Source organism: Salmo trutta, chromosome 30 (assembly GCF_901001165.1).
Source record: "Salmo trutta chromosome 30, fSalTru1.1, whole genome shotgun sequence".
NCBI classification, from domain to species: Eukaryota; Metazoa; Chordata; class Actinopteri; order Salmoniformes; family Salmonidae; genus Salmo; species Salmo trutta.
The window spans coordinates 44,875,868-44,896,475 of NC_042986.1; the positions used below are offsets into that span (position 1 = coordinate 44,875,868).

At 43.4% G+C, this 20,608-nt stretch overlaps 1 protein-coding gene across 1 annotated transcript in view; it reads left to right on the forward strand.

Moving 5' to 3' along the window:
* LOC115168795 (plasma membrane calcium-transporting ATPase 3) overlaps nucleotides 1–20,608 on the forward strand; it is a 154,777-nt gene that overhangs the window by 40,367 nt on the left and 93,802 nt on the right. The window contains exons 7-9 of the mRNA XM_029724351.1: nucleotides 4,197–4,337; nucleotides 4,438–4,479; nucleotides 4,563–4,721. Coding sequence (XP_029580211.1) covers nucleotides 4,197–4,337; nucleotides 4,438–4,479; nucleotides 4,563–4,721 — 342 coding nt within the window. The remainder of the gene's footprint in view (nucleotides 1–4,196; nucleotides 4,338–4,437; nucleotides 4,480–4,562; nucleotides 4,722–20,608) is intronic.

Here is a 20,608-nt window from a genome sequence, read left to right on the forward strand (position 1 = left end):
GGTCCGTGAGTTTTGGTGGGCGGCTCTCGCTTGGCAGGTTTGTTGTGGTGCCATATTCTTTCCATATTTTAATAATGGATTTAATGGTGCTCTGTGGGATGATCAACATTTCAGATATTTTTTTATAACCCAACCATGATCTGTACTTCACCACATCTTTGTCCCTGACCGGTTTGGAGAACTCCTTGGTCTTCATGGTGTCGCTTGCTTGGTTGGTGCCCCTTGCTTAGTGGTGTTAGACTCTGGGGCCTTTCAGAACAGATGTATATATACTGAGTTCACGTGACAGATCATGTGACACTTAGATTACACACAGGTGGACTTTATTTAACTAATTATGTGACTTCTGAAGGTAATTGGTTGCACCAGATCTTATTTAGGGGCTTCATAGCAAAGGGGGTGAATACATATGCACACACCACTTTTCCGTTTTAAATAGTTTTTAACATTTTTAAACAAGTAATTTTTTTCATTTCACTTCACCAATTTGGACTATTTTGTATATGTCCTTTACATTAAATCCAAATAAAAATACATTTAAATTACAGGTTGTAACGCAACAAAATAGGAAAAACGACAAGGGGGATGAATACTTTTGCAAGGCACTGTAAATGCATGTGCATATTATGTGTGAGTGAGCAAATGATGGAGTGAATGTTTGTGTGTGTGTTGGAGTGACAGTGTGTGTGTGTGAGTGTGTAGTGTCCCGTGAGTCTGCATAGAGACAGTGCAAAAACAAGAATAACATTCAGGTCAACTCAGATAATCCGTGTAGCCATTTTGTTAGCTTATTAGCAGTCTTATGTCTTGGCAGATATAAGCTTTTTAGGATCTTGTTGGTGTCAGACTAGATGCAATGGTACCGCTTGCCATGCGGTAGCAGAGAGAACAGTCATTGGCTTTGATGGCTGGACAATTACAGGGCCTTCCTTTCAAACTGCCTGGTATAGAGGTCCTGGATGGCAGGGAGATCATTTCTCTTCACACTGCCTGGTATAGAGGTCTTGGATGGCAGGAAGCTCGGCCCGAGTGATGTACTGGGCTGTCCGCACCACCCTCTGTGGCGCCATGCTATCGAGGGCGGTGTTATTGCCATACCAAGCAGTGATGCAGCCAGTCAAGATCCTGTCAATTGTACAGCTGTAGAACTTATTGAGAATTTAAGGGCCCATGCCAAACCTTTTCAACCTCCTGAGTGGGATGATGTCGCGCCTCCTTCATGACTGTATCAAGATGTCGCCAATAGACATGCTCGCCTGGTTCCTGGCTCCAAAGCAACGTTGCAGTATCTTTGTGTGTGTGTGTGTGTGTGTGTGTTATTTCCAGAAAGTTATTTTTTGCATTATTACTTACAGATGGAAATACCTTTTGGATATCAGAGCAGCGGTAACTCACCAGCATTTCGATGAGAAATGCGACTTTCCTAAATTGTATCCTTTGTTCGTACCCCCCCCCCCCCCCCCCCCCAAGGTGATTTCGCTTATACCAGGGGTTGCTCCAAGACGCGCGCCGGCAGAAAATAGTTATTCAGAGTGAACTTTAAGTCTGACTCAGGAGGCGTGCAAACCATCCACCACTTCCGAGTATATTACTCGCTAATGTGCAGTTCCTGGACAATAAAGTAGATGAGCTCAGAGCGAGGATCTCCTTCCAGAGAGACATAAGGTACAGTAACAGATTCTGCTTCATGGAATCATGGCTCTCTCCAGATATACTGTCCCCATCCATAAAGCCAGCTGGGTTCTCAGTACATTGCGTAGACAGGAATAAAGAACTCTCTGGGAAAAAGAAAGGAGGAGGTGTAAGTTTCATGATTAAGTACTCATGGTGTGATTGTGATAATGTACAGAAACACAAGTCCTTTAGTTCACCCGACCTAGAATACCTCACAATCAAATGCTTGACCATATTATAATTATATTGTATTGTAATACCTCCCAAGAGAATTCTCTTTGGTCATCGTCACAGCCGTGTATATTCCCCCTCAAGCCGATACCACAACAGCTCTCAAGGAAACGGGAAACCGTATATCCTGAGGCTGCATTTATTGTAGCTGGGGACTTCAATAAAGCAAATCTGAGGAAAATGCTGCCGAAGTTTTACCAACACATTACCTGCGCTACTCGTGCATCAAATACTCTCAACCATTGTTACTCCCCATTCCAGGACGGCTACAAGGCCCTCCCCCGCCATCCCTTCAGCAAATCAGATCACACCTCCATTTTGGTCCTCCCTTCCTATAGGCAGAAACTCAAACAGGAAGTACTCGTGGTAAGGACTGTTCAATGCTGGTCTGACCAATCCGAATCCATGCTTCAAGATTATTTTGATCAGGCGGACTGGGATATGTTCCAGGTTGCCTCTGAGAATAACATTGTCGTATACACTGACACCGTGGCGAGTTAATCAGGAAGTGCATAGGGGATATCAATCCCACCGTGACCATTAAAACCAATCCAAACCAAAAACTGTGGATAGATTTGTGAAAAAACTGAAAGCGCGAACCACCACTCTTAACCACGGCAAGGTGACTTGGAATAGAAACAGTCCAGTTATGCCTTCTGTAAGGGAATCAAACAGGCAAAACGTCAGTACAGAGACAAAGTGGAGTTGCAATGCAACGGCTCAGACACGAGATGTCTTGCTATCAGACAAGCTAAACTTCTTTGCCCACTTCAAGGAAAACCCAGTACCACCACCGCGGCAGAGGACTGTGACCTCTCGTTCTCCCGTGTCCGACATGAGTAAGACATTTAAGTAAGATGTTAACCCTCGCAAGGCTGCCGGCCCAGCCTGCCCAGCCGGCATCCCTTGCCTCACAGCATGCGCAGAAGAGCATGTGCAGACCAGCTGGCTGGAGTGTTTACGGAGATATTCAATCTCTCCCTATCCCATTCTGCTGTCCCCACTTGCTTCAAGATGTCCCCCATTGTTCCTGTACCAAAGAAAGCAAAGGTACCTGATCTAAATGACTATCGCTCGTGCTTTGAGAGGCTAGTTAAGGATCATATCACCTCCACCTTACCGGCCACCCTAGACCCACTGCAATTTGCATAGCACCCCAATAGATCCACAGCTGATGAAATCGCCATTGCACTGCACACTGCCCTATCCCATCTGGACAAGAGGAATACCTATGTGAGAATGCTGTTCATTGACTACAGCTCAGCATTCAACACCATAACACCCTCCAAGCTCATCATTAAGCTGGGGGTCTTGGGTCTGAAACCCGTCCTGTGCAACTGGGTCCTGGACTTCATGACAGGCTGCCCCCAGGTGGTGAAGGTAGGCAACAACACCTCCGCTACACTGATCCTCAACTCAATCGTCAAGTTTGCAGATGACACAACAGTGGTAGGCCTGATTTCCTACAACGACAAGTCAGCCTACAGGGAGGAGATGAGGGGCCCTGGCAGAGTGGTGCCAGGAAAATAACCTCTCCCTCAACGTCAACAAAGTGGAAAGGGCTGATCGTGGACTTCAGGAGACAGCAGAGGGAGCATGCCCCCCATCTATATCGATGGGGCCGCAGTGGAGAAGGTTTTAAAGCTTAAAATTCCCTCAGGGTACACATCATTGACAATCTGAAATGGTCCACCCACACAGACATTGTGGTGAAGAAGCCTCAACAAGGCCTCTTCAACCTTAGGAGGCTGAAGAAATGTGTCTTGGCCCTTAAGACCCTCACAAACTTTTACAGATACACCATTGAGAGCATCCTGTCCGGCTGTATCATCGCCTGGTACGGCAATTGCACTGTCCGCAACCGCAGGGCTCTCCAGAGGGTGGGGCGGTCTACGCAATGCATCACCGGGGTCACTGAATGTACATTAGCCAGTAGAATGGAGGGACGATCAGAGGTACTCCATCTTATTTTGAAGTGACTGTACATTAGTCAGCAGAATGGAGAGACGATCAGAGGTCAACCATCTTATTATCCAGTGACTGTACATTTGCCAGTAGAATGGAGGGACGATCAGAGGTACTCCATCTTATTATGAAGTGAATGTACATTAGCCAGTAGAATGGAGGGAGTATCAGAGGTCCTCCGTCGTATTATCATGTATGAATCATCCAGTACGACGCCATCTTAATGGGTGTGTTTGTGTTGGGGGGTGGGTATATGAACATGTGTTTGTTCTTTTTGCATGTTTGTATATCATTTTTAATGTCTGTGTGTGTGTTTCTCTCTATAGGTACACATGTGATGGAGGGTTCGGGCAGGATGCTGGTGACAGCTGTGGGGGTCAACTCTCAGACCGGCATCATCTTTACACTGCTGGGGGCCGGAGAGGGGGAGGAGGAAGAGGAGGAGGAGGATGACAAGAAGAAGAAAGGTAAGATGGAGTTAACAACTACATAGTATTTGCATTCATTTGTAGCAAACATTGATTGATTTAATGATTGATTAATTAATTGATTGATTATCTCTATCAGGGAAGCAGCCCGAAGTGGCGGTGGAGAACAACCAGAATAAAGGTAACCAATCACAGACAGGGTCAGGGGTTGAAGGTCAGGGATCAGGTTGGGCTTACTTCGAAACTCCTGTGTGTGTCCTCCAGCCAAGAAGCAGGACGAGGCTGTAGCCATGGAGATGCAGCCTCTGAAGAGTGCAGAGGGAGGAGAGGTGGAGGAGAAGAAGAGACCCAACACAACAAAGAAAGAGAAGAGTGTTCTACAGGGTAAACTCACCAAACTGGCTGTGCAGATTGGGAAAGCAGGTAGGATGTTCTCTAACTCTGTGGTTTATTCTGTTAGGCCATACACATTTAATTTACTGGTAGGACGTTCTTTAACTCTGTGTTTTATTCTGTTAGGCCATACACATTTAATTTACTGGTAGGACGTTCTTTAACTCTGTGTTTTATTCTGTTAGGCCATACACATTGAATTTACTGTGGTTTATTGTTAGGCCATACACATTCAATTTACTGTGCTTTATTCTGTTAGGCCATACACATTTAATTTACTGTGGTTTATTATGTTTGGCCATACAAATTTAATTTACTGGTAGGACGTTCTCTAACTCTGTGTTTTATTCTGTTAGGCCATACACATTTAATTTACTGTGGTTTATTATGTTTGGCCATACAAATTTAATTTACTGGTAGGATGTTCTCTAACTCTGTGTTTTATTCTGTTAGGCCATACACATTTAATTTACTGTGGTTTATTATGTTTGGCCATACAAATTTAATTTACTGGTAGGACGTTCTCTAACTCTGTGTTTTATTCTGTTAGGCCATACTCATTTAATTTACTGTGGTTTATTATGTTTGGCCATACAAATTTAATTTACTGGTAGGATGTTCTCTAACTCTGTGTTTTATTCTGTTAGGCCATACACATTTAATTTACTGTGGTTTATTATGTTTGGCCATACAAATTTAATTTACTGGTAGGACGTTCTCTAACTCTGTGGTTTATTCTGTTAGGCCATACACATTTAATTTACTGGTAGGACGTTCTTTAACTCTGTGTTTTATTCTGTTAGGCCATACACATTTAATTTACTGGTAGGACGTTCTTTAACTCTGTGTTTTATTCTGTTAGGCCATACACATTGAATTTACTGTGGTTTATTGTTAGGCCATACACATTCAATTTACTGTGCTTTATTCTGTTAGGCCATACACATTTAATTTACTGTGGTTTATTATGTTTGGCCATACAAATTTAATTTACTGGTAGGACGTTCTCTAACTCTGTGTTTTATTCTGTTAGGCCATACACATTTAATTTACTGTGGTTTATTATGTTTGGCCATACAAATTTAATTTACTGGTAGGATGTTCTCTAACTCTGTGTTTTATTCTGTTAGGCCATACACATTTAATTTACTGTGGTTTATTATGTTTGGCCATACAAATTTAATTTACTGGTAGGATGTTCTCTAACTCTGTGGTTTATTCTGTTAGGCCATACACATTTAATTTACTGGTAGGACGTTCTTTAACTCTGTGTTTTATTCTGTTAGGCCATACACATTTAATTTACTGGTAGGACGTTCTTTAACTCTGTGTTTTATTCTGTTAGGCCATACACATTGAATTTACTGTGGTTTATTGTTAGGCCATACACATTCAATTTACTGTGCTTTATTCTGTTAGGCCATACACATTTAATTTACTGTGGTTTATTATGTTTGGCCATACAAATTTAATTTACTGGTAGGACGTTCTCTAACTCTGTGTTTTATTCTGTTAGGCCATACACATTTAATTTACTGTGGTTTATTATGTTTGGCCATACAAATTTAATTTACTGGTAGGATGTTCTCTAACTCTGTGTTTTATTCTGTTAGGCCATACACATTTAATTTACTGTGGTTTATTATGTTTGGCCATACAAATTTAATTTACTGGTAGGACGTTCTCTAACTCTGTGTTTTATTCTGTTAGGCCATACTCATTTAATTTACTGTGGTTTATTATGTTTGGCCATACAAATTTAATTTACTGGTAGGATGTTCTCTAACTCTGTGTTTTATTCTGTTAGGCCATACACATTTAATTTACTGTGGTTTATTCTGTTTGGCCATACACATTTAATTTGTAACAGATGAGCTTCACTTTTCTCACTTTTTTTACCGACTTCTGCGGTGCTGTGTTCATATAGTGTCCACTCTCCCTGGATGATTTCCCATGCTGATGCGTGAGAATCAAAGACCAAACCGCCTCAGATCACCCCCTTTGGGTCTCTGATTGGACAGTGACACAAACACACACACTTGGGACCTGCGTGCACAGATATTTAATTTCTCTCGCGTGCCAGCATGGCTTTGGTCAGCCAAAATTCATACTATTTTTATGATCCAGGTTAAACAAATTCCTATTATTTACGTTATTTGCAAACAGTCGGTTAAATACGTTTTCTGACCTATTTGAATCAGTTAATACCCCGAAGCATCGTGTCACCAAACAACTGGTCAGAGATCAGGGCATTCATCAACAAAGACGCAGTGCAAACATGGTAGCGTTTTTGGACAACCAAAATTTAAGTCAAAATAAGTGATGACATTGAAGAATTTCAGATGTACGGGGATTTGTGATTCATAACTTACATTTTACCGGAAGCCTACTTCTTGTAGTAGAACAGACAGTCATCACCAAGGCGGAATGTGTTTGAAGTTCTCATGCACCACAGAGAACAGTCCGCATATCCTGCAAAATGCATTGCCATTGCATTGCACACACTTTGCACAGATCAGGAGCTCCACAATGACGTGGTCGACTGTCTCCGAGGTGGGGGCTTTTCCTGGCAGCCGGGTGATGCAATTGATGGAGAATGTGGTGAGTAACTGACTGTAAAGGCCTACTGGCCCCACATTTAGTAAAGATTTCTCTGTGACAATTTTTTGGTATAAGCGCTATACACATGGAATGGATTGATGCTTCTAATTGTGCATGTTATACACTGCTCAAAAAAATAAAGGGAACACTTAAACAACACAATGTAACTCCAAGTCAATCACACTTCTGTGAAATCAAACTGTCCACTTAGGAAGCAACACTGATTGACAATACATTTCACATGCTGTTGTGCAAATGGAATAGACAACAGGTGGAAATTATAGGCAATTAGCAAGACACCCCCAATAAAGGAGTGGTTCTGCAGGTGGGGAGCACAGATCACTTCTCAGTTCCTATGCTTCCTGGCTGATGTTTTGGTCACTTTTGAATGCTGGCGGTGCTTTCACTCTAGTGGTAGCATGAGACGGAGTCAACAACCCACACAAGTGGCTCAGGTAGTGCAGCTCATCCAGGATGGCACATCAATGCGAGCTGTGGCAAGAAGGTTTGCTGTGTCTGTCAGCGTAGTGTCCAGAGCATGGAGGCGCTACCAGGAGACAGGCCAGTACATCAGGAGACGTGGAGGAGGCCGTAGGAGGGCAACAACCCAGCAGCAGGACCGCTACCTCTGCCTTTTTGCAAGGAGGAGCAGGAGAAGCACTGCCAGAGCCCTGCAAAATGACCTCCAGCAGGCAACAAATGTGCATGTGTCTGCTCAAACGGTCAGAAACAGACTCCATGAGGGTGGTATGAGGGCCCGATGTCCACAGGTGGGGGTTGTGCTTACAGCCCAACACCGTGCAGGACGTTTGGCATTTGCCAGAGAACACCAAGATTGGCAAATTCGCCACTGGCGCCCTGTGCTCTTCACAGATGAAAGCAGGTTCACACTGAGCATGTGACAGATGTGACAGAGTCTGGAGACGCCGTGGAGAACGTTCTGCTGCCTGCAACATCCTCCAGCATGACCGGTTTGGCGGTGGGTCAGTCATGGTGTGGGGTGGCATTTCTTTGGGGGGCCGCACAGCCCTCCATGTGCTCGCTAGAGGTAGCCTGACTGCCATTAGGTACCGAGATGAGATCCTCAGACCCCTTGTGAGACCATATGCTGGTGCGGTTGGCCCTGGGTTCCTCCTAATGCAAGACAATGCTAGACCTCATGTGGCTGGAGTGTGTCAGCAGTTCCTGCAAGTGGAAGGCATTGATGCTATGGACTGGCCCGCCCGTTCCCCAGACCTGAATCCAATTGAGCACATCTGGGACATCATGTCTCGCTCAATCCACCAACGCCACGTTGCACCACAGACTGTCCAGGAGTTGGCGGATGCTTTAGTCCAGGTCTAGGAGGAGATCCCTCAGGAGACCATCCGCCACCTCATCAGGAGCATGCCCAGGTGTTGTAGGGAGGTCATACAGGCACGTGGAGGCCACACACACTACTGAGCCTCATTTTGACTTGTTTTAATGACATTACATCAAAGTTGGACCAGCCTGTAGTGTGGTTTTCCACTTTAATTTTGAGTGTGACTCCAAATCCAGACCTCCATGGGTTGATAAATTGGATTTCCATTGATTATTTTTGTGTGATTTTGTTGTCAGCACATTCAACTATGTAAAGAAAAAAGTATTTAATAAGATAATTTCTTTCATTCAGATCTAGGATGTGTTGTTTAAGTGTTCCCTTTATTTTTTTGAGCAGTATATAATGTTTATTCTGTAAATCAGTGGTTCCCAACCAGGGGAACTGGGACACTCGGGGTACTTGGCCTATCCACTGGGGGTACTAGGACCCCTGGGGGTACTTGGCCTATCCACTGGGGGTACTTGGCCTATCCACAGGGGGTACTTGGCCTATCCACTGGGGGTACTTGGCCTATCCACTGGTGGTACTTGGCCTATCCACTGGGGGTACTAGGACCCCTGGGGGTACCCGGCCTATCCACTGGTGGTACTTGGCCTATCCACTGGGGGTACTCGGCCTATCCACTGGGGGTACTAGGACCCCTGGGGGTACTCGGCCTATCCACTGGGGGTACTAGGACCCATGGGGGTACTTGGCCTATCCACTGGTGGTACTTGGCCTATCCACTGAGGGTACTAGGACCCCTGGGGGTACTTGGCCGATCCACTGGGGGTACTCGGCCTATCCACTGGGGGTACTCGGACCCCTGGGGGTACTCGGCCTATCCACTGGGGGTACTCGGCCTATCCACTGGGGGTACTAGGACCCCTGGGGGTACTTGGCCTATCCACTGGTGGTACTTGGCCTATCCACTGGGGGTACTAGGACCCCTGGGGGTACTTGGCCGATCCACTGGGGGTACTCGGCCTATCCACTGGGGGTACTCGGCCTATCCACTGGGGGTACTTGGCCTATCCACTGGGGGTACTCGGCCTATCCACTGGGGGTACTTAGTCTATCCACTGGGGGTACTCGGCCTATCCACTGGGGGTACTAGGACCCCTGGGGGTACTCGGCCTATCCACTGGGGGTACTCGGCCTATCCACTGGGGGTACTCGGCCTGTCCACTGGGGGTACTCGGCCTATCCACTGGGGGTACTCGGCCTATCCACTGGGGGTACTCGGCCTATCCACTGGGGGTACTCGGCCTATCCACTGGGGGTACTTGGCCTATCCACAGGGGGTACTTGGCCTATCCCCTGGGGGTACTCGACCTATCCCCTGGGGGTACTCGGCCTATCCACTGGGGGTACTCGGCCTATCCACTGGGGGAACTTGGACCCCTGGGGGTACTTGAGAAAACTCATGAGACCATAGGACTACTGGTAAATTGAAGGGTTGAAGGGTTACATCAGGGGTACTCTGGGCAGAGCAACATTTAGTTGGTGGAACAGTAACTGAAGAAGGTTGGGAACCACAGGGGGTACTAGAAAACAGGGGGTACTAGAACACAGGGGGTACTAGAACACAGGGGGTACTAGAACACAGGGGGTACTCTGGGCAGAGCAACGTTTAGTTGGTGGAACCAGTAACTGAAGAAGGTTGGGAACCACTGGGGGTACTAGAACACAGGGGTACTAGAACACAGGGGTACTAGAACACAGGGGGTACTAGAACACAGGGGGTACTAGAACACAGGGGTACTCTGGGCAGAGCAACGTTTAGTTGGTGGTACAGTAACTGAAGAAGGTTGGGAACCACTGCAGTAGATGACAAGATAGGATGTTCCTTTAGGTCATTTAATCCTTCAGTGACTCTGCACGTGACCTCGTATGAAGTCGTACTCAACTCAGTACTGCCGACTGCAGGATAATAACGAGAGTACAAATAACAGTATTACATAAATATTCTACTCATCACATTAAATTATGATTTGAATATAGATGATAGAGGAATGCACCTTTTTCAGTTCTGCATTCATTTTACTGAGCTAAACTTCTTTATATATATAGTCCTGTTTCTTCTAGAAAGTCTCGACAAACCTATGAATAGTGGATTATATTTTGCATTTAAGTAAAGAACTGATTATACATTACATTTGATTAAAATTGTTTATTTTTTGTCAATAATTGTTTCATTCGGAGTACAGATTTAGAATGTTGTATTCTATTATACATCTTATATTATGTTAATTGATGTTTGTTAATGTTAATTAATTCATGTTAATTTATTTATGATAATCAGACTCAAATGTTTATATTTCTCCTATTTTCTTATGTCCATATAGGCTGAATATTCATTATCAGATTGTCCAAAGCACTCTGGTATATGGACCCCGATCTGGAGAAGTTCAAGGCAAGGGGCTTAGCCACACCAGACCGATTCCTGCAAATACCACAAGGCCTTGGATCCTACTACTACAACAAATACCAGGAAACACGACACAAGGCACTGGATCAAGATCTGCTTTGGGATTACTGCAGTCTGCTCTCTACCTCAATATCCAAACCCTGGGCAAACCGAGATCACGTCACAGGTATTTTTATGAATGGATTGTGTCACTTTTTCATCAATTAAGTTTGTGGAAAGCTACTACTCCTTGTAGATTCACTGTGTCTGATGATGGGAAGCTACTACTCCTTGTAGATTCACTGTATCTGATGATGGGAAGCTACTACTCCTTGTAGATTCACTGTGTCTGATGATGGGAAGCTACTACTCCTTGTAGATTCACTGTATCTGATAATACTCCTTGTAGATTCACTGTGTCTGATGATGGGAAGCTACTACTCCTTGTAGATTCAATGTATCTGATGTTGGGAAGCTACTACTCCTTGTAGATTCACTGTATCTGATGATGGGAAGCTACTACTCCTTGTAGATTCACTGTGTCTGATGATGGGAAGCTACTACTCCTTGTAGATTCACTGTGTCTGATGATGGGAAGCTACTACTCCTTGTAGATTCATTGTGTCTGATGATGGGAAGCTACTACTCCTTGTAGATTCACTGTATCTGATGATGGGAAGCTACTACTCCTTGTAGATTCACTGTATCTGATGATGGGAAGCTACTACTCTTTGTAGATTCACTGTATCTGATGATGGGAAGCTACTACTCCTTGTAGATTCATTGTGTCTGATGATGGGAAGCTACTACTCCTTGTAGATTCATTGTGTCTGATGATGGGAAGCTACTACTCCTTGTAGATTCACTGTGTCTGATGATGGGAAGCTACTACTCCTTGTAGATTCATTGTGTCTGATGATGGGAAGCTACTACTCCTTGTAGATTCACTGTGTCTGATGATGGGAAGCTACTACTCCTTGTAGATTCATTGTGTCTGATGATGGGAAGCTACTACTCCTTGTAGATTCACTGTATCTGATAATACTCCTTGTAGATTCACTGTATCTGATGATGGGAAGCTACTACTCCTTGTAGATTCACTGTGTCTGATGATGGGAAGCTACTACTCCTTGTAGATTCACTGTATCTGATGATGGGAAGCTACTACTCCTTGTAGATTCACTGTATCTGATGATGGGAAGCTACTACTCTTTGTAGATTCACTGTATCTGATAATACTCCTTGTAGATTCACTGTGTCTGATGATGGGAAGCTACTGCTCCTTGTAGATTCATTGTGTCTGATGATGGGAAGCTACTACTCCTTGTTGATTCACTGTATCTGATGATGGGAAGCTACTACTCCTTGTAGATTCACTGTATCTGATGATGGGAAGCTACTACTCTTTGTAGATTCACTGTATCTGATAATACTCCTTGTAGATTCACTGTGTCTGATGATGGGAAGCTACTACTCCTTGTAGATTCATTGTGTCTGATGATGGGAAGCTACTACTCCTTGTTGATTCACTGTATCTGATAATGGGAAGCTACTACTCCTTGTAGATTCTCTGTATCTGATGATGGGAAGCTACTACTCCTTGTAGATTCACTGTGTCTGATGATGGGAAGCTACTACTCCTTGTAGATTCACTGTATCTGATGATGGGAAGCTACTACTCCTTGTAGATTCACTGTATCTGATGATGGGAAGCTACTACTCCTTGTAGGTTCACTGTATCTGATGATGGGAAGCTACTACTCCTTGTAGATTCACTGTATCTGATGATGGGAAGCTACTACTCCTTGTAGATTCACTGTGTCTGATGATGGGAAGCTACTACTCCTTGTAGATTCACTGTATCTGATGATGGGAAGCTACTACTCCTTGTAGGTTCACTGTATCTGATGATGGGAAGCTACTACTCCTTGTAGATTCACTGTATCTGATGATGGGAAGCTACTACTACTTGTAGATTCACTGTGTCTGATGATGGGAAGCTACTACTCCTTGTAGATTCACTGTATCTGATGATGGGAAGCTACTACTCCTTGTAGATTCACTGTGTCTGATGATGGGAAGCTACTACTCCTTGTAGATTCACTGTATCTGATAATACTCCTTGTAGATTCACTGTGTCTGATGATGGGAAGCTACTACTCCTTGTAGATTCAATGTATCTGATGTTGGGAAGCTGCTACTCCTTGTAGATTCACTGTTTCTGATGATGGGAAGCTACTACTCCTTGTAGATTCACTGTGTCTGATGATGGGAAGCTACTACTCCTTGTAGATTCACTGTGTCTGATGATGGGAAGCTACTACTCCTTGTAGATTCATTGTGTCTGATGATGGGAAGCTACTACTCCTTGTAGATTCAATGTATCTGATGTTGGGAAGCTACTACTCCTTGTAGATTCACTGTATCTGATGATGGGAAGCTACTACTCCTTGTAGATTCACTGTGTCTGATGATGGGAAGCTACTACTCCTTGTAGATTCACTGTGTCTGATGATGGGAAGCTACTACTCCTTGTAGATTCATTGTGTCTGATGATGGGAAGCTACTACTCCTTGTAGATTCATTGTGTCTGATGATGGGAAGCTACTACTCCTTGTAGATTCACTGTATCTGATGATGGGAAGCTACTACTCCTTGTAGATTCACTGTATCTGATGATGGGAAGCTACTACTCTTTGTAGATTCACTGTATCTGATGATGGGAAGCTACTACTCCTTGTAGATTCATTGTGTCTGATGATGGGAAGCTACTACTCCTTGTAGATTCATTGTGTCTGATGATGGGAAGCTACTACTCCTTGTAGATTCACTGTGTCCTGATGATGGGAAGCTACTACTCCTTGTAGATTCATTGTGTCTGATGATGGGAAGCTACTACTCCTTGTAGATTCACTGTGTCTGATGATGGGAAGCTACTACTCCTTGTAGATTCATTGTGTCTGATGATGGGAAGCTACTACTCCTTGTAGATTCACTGTATCTGATAATACTCCTTGTAGATTCACTGTATCTGATGATGGGAAGCTACTACTCCTTGTAGATTCAATGTATCTGATGTTGGGAAGCTACTACTCCTTGTAGATTCACTGTATCTGATGATGGGAAGCTACTACTCCTTGTAGATTCACTGTGTCTGATGATGGGAAGCTATTACTCCTTGTAGATTCACTGTGTCTGATGATGGGAAGCTACTACTCCTTGTAGATTCACTGTGTCTGATGATGAGGAAGCTACTACTACTCCTTGTAGATTCATTGTGTCTGATGATGGGAAGCTACTACTCCTTGTAGATTCACTGTATCTGATGATGGGAAGCTACTACTCCTTGTAGATTCACTGTATCTGATGATGGGAAGCTACTACTCCTTGTAGATTCACTGTATCTGATGATGGGAAGCTACTACTCTTTGTAGATTCACTGTATCTGATAATACTCCTTGTAGATTCACTGTGTCTGATGATGGGAAGCTACTGCTCCTTGTAGATTCATTGTGTCTGATGATGGGAAGCTACTACTCCTTGTTGATTCACTGTATCTGATGATGGGAAGCTACTACTCCTTGTAGATTCACTGTATCTGATGATGGGAAGCTACTACTCTTTGTAGATTCACTGTATCTGATAATACTCCTTGTAGATTCACTGTGTCTGATGATGGGAAGCTACTACTCCTTGTAGATTCATTGTGTCTGATGATGGGAAGCTACTACTCCTTGTTGATTCACTGTATCTGATAATGGGAAGCTACTACTCCTTGTAGATTCTCTGTATCTGATGATGGGAAGCTACTACTCCTTGTAGATTCACTGTGTCTGATGATGGGAAGCTACTACTCCTTGTAGATTCACTGTATCTGATGATGGGAAGCTACTACTCCTTGTAGATTCACTGTATCTGATGATGGGAAGCTACTACTCCTTGTAGGTTCACTGTATCTGATGATGGGAAGCTACTACTCCTTGTAGATTCACTGTATCTGATGATGGGAAGCTACTACTCCTTGTAGATTCACTGTGTCTGATGATGGGAAGCTACTACTCCTTGTAGATTCACTGTATCTGATGATGGGAAGCTACTACTCCTTGTAGGTTCACTGTATCTGATGATGGGAAGCTACTACTCCTTGTAGATTCACTGTATCTGATGATGGGAAGCTACTACTACTTGTAGATTCACTGTGTCTGATGATGGGAAGCTACTACTCCTTGTAGATTCACTGTATCTGATGATGGGAAGCTACTACTCCTTGTAGATTCACTGTGTCTGATGATGGGAAGCTACTACTCCTTGTAGATTCACTGTATCTGATAATACTCCTTGTAGATTCACTGTGTCTGATGATGGGAAGCTACTACTCCTTGTAGATTCAATGTATCTGATGTTGGGAAGCTGCTACTCCTTGTAGATTCACTGTTTCTGATGATGGGAAGCTACTACTCCTTGTAGATTCACTGTGTCTGATGATGGGAAGCTACTACTCCTTGTAGATTCACTGTGTCTGATGATGGGAAGCTACTACTCCTTGTAGATTCATTGTGTCTGATGATGGGAAGCTACTACTCCTTGTAGATTCACTGTATCTGATGATGGGAAGCTACTACTCCTTGTAGATTCACTGTATCTGATGATGGGAAGCTACTACTCTTTGTAGATTCACTGTATCTGATGATGGGAAGCTACTACTCCTTGTAGATTCACTGTGTCTGATGATGGGAAGCTACTACTCCTTGTAGATTCATTGTGTCTGATGATGGGAAGCTACTACTCCTTGTAGATTCACTGTATCTGATAATACTCCTTGTAGATTCACTGTATCTGATGATGGGAAGCTACTACTCCTTGTAGATTCAATGTATCTGATGTTGGGAAGCTACTACTCCTTGTAGATTCACTGTATCTGATGATGGGAAGCTACTACTCCTTGTAGATTCACTGTGTCTGATGATGGGAAGCTACTACTCCTTGTAGATTCACTGTGTCTGATGATGGGAAGCTACTACTCCTTGTAGATTCATTGTGTCTGATGATGGGAAGCTACTACTCCTTGTAGATTCACTGTATCTGATGATGGGAAGCTACTACTCCTTGTAGATTCACTGTATCTGATGATGGGAAGCTACTACTCCTTGTAGATTCACTGTATCTGATGATGGGAAGCTACTACTCTTTGTAGATTCACTGTATCTGATAATACTCCTTGTAGATTCACTGTGTCTGATGATGGGAAGCTACTGCTCCTTGTAGATTCATTGTGTCTGATGATGGGAAGCTACTACTCCTTGTTGATTCACTGTATCTGATGATGGGAAGCTACTACTCCTTGTAGATTCACTGTATCTGATGATGGGAAGCTACTACTCTTTGTAGATTCACTGTGTCTGATGATGGGAAGCTACTACTCCTTGTAGATTCACTGTATCTGATGATGGGAAGCTACTACTCCTTGTAGATTCACTGTGTCTGATGATGGGAAGCTACTACTCCTTGTAGATTCACTGTATCTGATAATACTCCTTGTAGATTCACTGTGTCTGATGATGGGAAGCTACTACTCCTTGTAGATTCAATGTATCTGATGTTGGGAAGCTACTACTCCTTGTAGATTCACTGTATCTGATGATGGGAAGCTACTACTCCTTGTAGATTCACTGTGTCTGATGATGGGAAGCTACTACTCCTTGTAGATTCACTGTGTCTGATGATGGGAAGCTACTACTCCTTGTAGATTCATTGTGTCTGATGATGGGAAGCTACTACTCCTTGTAGATTCACTGTATCTGATGATGGGAAGCTACTACTCCTTGTAGATTCACTGTATCTGATGATGGGAAGCTACTACTCTTTGTAGATTCACTGTATCTGATGATGGGAAGCTACTACTCCTTGTAGATTCATTGTGTCTGATGATGGGAAGCTACTACTCCTTGTAGATTCATTGTGTCTGATGATGGGAAGCTACTACTCCTTGTAGATTCACTGTGTCTGATGATGGGAAGCTACTACTCCTTGTAGATTCATTGTGTCTGATGATGGGAAGCTACTACTCCTTGTAGATTCACTGTGTCTGATGATGGGAAGCTACTACTCCTTGTAGATTCATTGTGTCTGATGATGGGAAGCTACTACTCCTTGTAGATTCACTGTATCTGATAATACTCCTTGTAGATTCACTGTATCTGATGATGGGAAGCTACTACTCCTTGTAGATTCAATGTATCTGATGTTGGGAAGCTACTACTCCTTGTAGATTCACTGTATCTGATGATGGGAAGCTACTACTCCTTGTAGATTCACTGTGTCTGATGATGGGAAGCTATTACTCCTTGTAGATTCACTGTGTCTGATGATGGGAAGCTACTACTCCTTGTAGATTCACTGTGTCTGATGATGGGAAGCTACTACTCCTTGTAGATTCATTGTGTCTGATGATGGGAAGCTACTACTCCTTGTAGATTCACTGTATCTGATGATGGGAAGCTACTACTCCTTGTAGATTCACTGTATCTGATGATGGGAAGCTACTACTCCTTGTAGATTCACTGTATCTGATGATGGGAAGCTACTACTCTTTGTAGATTCACTGTATCTGATAATACTCCTTGTAGATTCACTGTGTCTGATGATGGGAAGCTACTGCTCCTTGTAGATTCATTGTGTCTGATGATGGGAAGCTACTACTCCTTGTTGATTCACTGTATCTGATGATGGGAAGCTACTACTCCTTGTAGATTCACTGTATCTGATGATGGGAAGCTACTACTCTTTGTAGATTCACTGTATCTGATAATACTCCTTGTAGATTCACTGTGTCTGATGATGGGAAGCTACTACTCCTTGTAGATTCATTGTGTCTGATGATGGGAAGCTACTACTCCTTGTTGATTCACTGTATCTGATAATGGGAAGCTACTACTCCTTGTAGATTCTCTGTATCTGATGATGGGAAGCTACTACTCCTTGTAGATTCACTGTGTCTGATGATGGGAAGCTACTACTCCTTGTAGATTCACTGTGTCTGATGATGGGAAGCTACTACTCCTTGTAGATTCACTGTGTCTGATGATGGGAAGCTACTACTCCTTGTAGATTCATTGTGTCTGATGATGGGAAGCTACTACTCCTTGTAGATTCACTGTATCTGATGATGGGAAGCTACTACTCCTTGTAGATTCACTGTGTCTGATGATGGGAAGCTACTACTCCTTGTAGATTCACTGTATCTGATGATGGGAAGCTACTACTCCTTGTAGGTTCACTGTATCTGATGATGGGAAGCTACTACTCCTTGTAGATTCACTGTATCTGATGATGGGAAGCTACTACTCCTTGTAGATTCACTGTGTCTGATGATGGGAAGCTACTACTCCTTGTAGATTCACTGTATCTGATGATGGGAAGCTACTACTCCTTGTAGATTCACTGTGACTGATGATGGGAAGCTACTACTCCTTGTAGATTCACTGTATCTGATAATACTCCTTGTAGATTCACTGTGTCTGATGATGGGAAGCTACTACTCCTTGTAGATTCAATGTATCTGATGTTGGGAAGCTACTACTCCTTGTAGATTCACTGTTTCTGATGATGGGAAGCTACTACTCCTTGTAGATTCACTGTGTCTGATGATGGGAAGCTACTACTCCTTGTAGATTCACTGTGTCTGATGATGGGAAGCTACTACTCCTTGTAGATTCATTGTGTCTGATGATGGGAAGCTACTACTCCTTGTAGATTCACTGTATCTGATGATGGGAAGCTACTACTCCTTGTAGATTCACTGTATCTGATGATGGGAAGCTACTACTCTTTGTAGATTCACTGTATCTGATGATGGGAAGCTACTACTCCTTGTAGATTCACTGTGTCTGATGATGGGAAGCTACTACTCCTTGTAGATTCATTGTGTCTGATGATGGGAAGCTACTACTCCTTGTAGATTCACTGTATCTGATAATACTCCTTGTAGATTCACTGTATCTGATGATGGGAAGCTACTACTCCTTGTAGATTCAATGTATCTGATGTTGGGAAGCTACTACTCCTTGTAGATTCACTGTATCTGATGATGGGAAGCTACTACTCCTTGTAGATTCACTGTGTCTGATGATGGGAAGCTACTACTCCTTGTAGATTCACTGTGTCTGATGATGGGAAGCTACTACTCCTTGTAGATTCATTGTGTCTGATGATGGGAAGCTACTACTCCTTGTAGATTCACTGTATCTGATGATGGGAAGCTACTACTCCTTGTAGATTCACTGTATCTGATGTTGGGAAGCTACTACTCCTTGTAGATTCACTGTATCTGATGATGGGAAGCTACTACTCCTTGTAGATTCACTGTGTCTGATGATGGGAAGCTACTACTCCTTGTAGATTCACTGTGTCTGATGATGGGAAGCTACTACTCCTTGTAGATTCATTGTGTCTGATGATGGGAAGCTACTACTCCTTGTAGATTCACTGTATCTGATGATGGGAAGCTACTACTCCTTGTAGATTCACTGTATCTGATGATGGGAAGCTACTACTCCTTGTAGATTCACTGTATCTGATGATGGGAAGCTACTACTCTTTGTAGATTCACTGTATCTGATAATACTCCTTGTAGATTCACTGTGTCTGATGATGGGAAGCTACTGCTCCTTGTAGATTCATTGTGTCTGATGATGGGAAGCTACTACTCCTTGTTGATTCACTGTATCTGATGATGGGAAGCTACTACTCCTTGTAGATTCACTGTATCTGATGATGGGAAGCTACTACTCTTTGTAGATTCACTGTATCTGATAATACTCCTTGTAGATTCACTGTGTCTGATGATGGGAAGCTACTACTCCTTGTAGATTCATTGTGTCTGATGATGGGAAGCTACTACTCCTTGTTGATTCACTGTATCTGATAATGGGAAGCTACTACTCCTTGTAGATTCTCTGTATCTGATGATGGGAAGCTACTACTCCTTGTAGATTCACTGTGTCTGATGATGGGAAGCTACTACTCCTTGTAGATTCACTGTATCTGATGATGGGAAGCTACTACTCCTTGTAGATTCACTGTATCTGATGATGGGAAGCTACTACTCCTTGTAGGTTCACTGTATCTGATGATGGGAAGCTACTACTCCTTGTAGATTCACTGTATCTGATGATGGGAAGCTACTACTCCTTGTAGATTCACTGTGTCTGATGATGGGAAGCTACTACTCCTTGTAGATTCACTGTATCTGATGATGGGAAGCTACTACTCCTTGTAGATTCACTGTGTCTGATGATGGGAAGCTACTACTCCTTGTAGATTCACTGTGTCTGATGATGGGAAGCTACTACTCCTTGTAGATTCATTGTGTCTGATGATGGGAAGCTACTACTCCTTGTAGATTCACTGTATCTGATGATGGGAAGCCACTACTCCTTGTAGATTCATTGTGTCTGATGATGGGAAGCTACTACTCCTTGTTCATTCACTGTATCTGATGATGGGAAGCTACTACTCCTTGTAGATTCACTGTATCTGATGATGGGAAGCTACTACTCTTTGTAG